The 985-nt window shown below is 42.1% G+C and overlaps 1 protein-coding gene across 1 annotated transcript in view; it reads left to right on the plus strand.

Annotated features, from left to right (window-relative positions):
* Window positions 1-698, plus strand: part of LOC135102595 (uncharacterized) — a 190,909-nt gene extending 190,211 nt beyond the window's left edge. The window contains exon 4 of the mRNA XM_064007858.1: window positions 574-698. Coding sequence (XP_063863928.1) covers window positions 574-651 — 78 coding nt within the window. The 3' untranslated portion in view covers window positions 652-698. The remainder of the gene's footprint in view (window positions 1-573) is intronic.
* The last annotated feature ends 287 nt before the right edge of the window (window positions 699-985 follow it).

The raw sequence follows: 985 nt of genomic DNA on the forward strand, positions 1-985 counted from the left end.
GTTTTGAACCTTGACACAGGATTATTTGCTTCGCCATTGTCCTCTGCATACTCTGCATGTAATTATTCCGCGTAGGCTCATTTTCTCCTCACATTTTCTCCTTTTCTCGTCGGCAGCAAGTGGTTAACGCTGGCAAACCACGTAGGAATGAAATGAAATTTTGTTATTCGTTTGCGCGGTACATAAACAATTTACTTTTTTGATCATCAAATATTAATTGGCGGATGCGGAGGCAATGTCCGGTAATGGTCGAGCTTCGGCTGCACACAAAACGTTTGGCCAAAATGTGAGACTGTTTGCCATGATTAAATCATTTTTGTTGTGCAGGAATCTCTTCTTTGTATTAAAAGCATTTCAGTGTCATGAAAAAACATTTGAGCGGAGAAAATGGTGTCAGGAAAAACTACAGCGATGCCACAGAAAATGTTTTCACTGAGAGTAATTTTTTTCATACTAAAGGTGGAGATTGTGAATGACATTGTTCGGTTCCTGGAAAACGACATTGTTAAAGATTTTGCTGGGGCATTATATGGAAGGAAAATTACCTCGCTCACGTTGGCTGTATCTTTCCAGGTTTTGCTGAAGATGAGGACGGGGATCTGCAAAATTTTCCTGTGTAATAAGCAAGACAACAAATGGACTGCAGGGTAAAGGTAACCGTTTGATTGCTATTTGAATGCGTGCAGTTAAAAATTTCAATGAAAAAGCATCTGAAACGGGAAACTATGCAAGGAGGGGATCAAACTGTTGGGCTTTTATGCGAGGTCAGACCAACAGAGTGGAAAAGTGTGGAACTCCCAGAAAGAGACGCGTCAGGAGTGGTGGCGAGTCGGTAGCTCCCTTAATGAAGCTGTTTGTTGGACTGGAGGAAATAAAAGACGTAAACTGGAACTACCGGAGGGGTGTTTGTGTACTATGAGAGAGAGAGAGAGAGAGAGAGAGAGAGAGAGAGAGAGAGAGAGAGAGAGAGAGAGAGAGAGAGATG

Source organism: Scylla paramamosain, chromosome 8 (assembly GCF_035594125.1).
Source record: "Scylla paramamosain isolate STU-SP2022 chromosome 8, ASM3559412v1, whole genome shotgun sequence".
NCBI classification, from domain to species: Eukaryota; Metazoa; Arthropoda; class Malacostraca; order Decapoda; family Portunidae; genus Scylla; species Scylla paramamosain.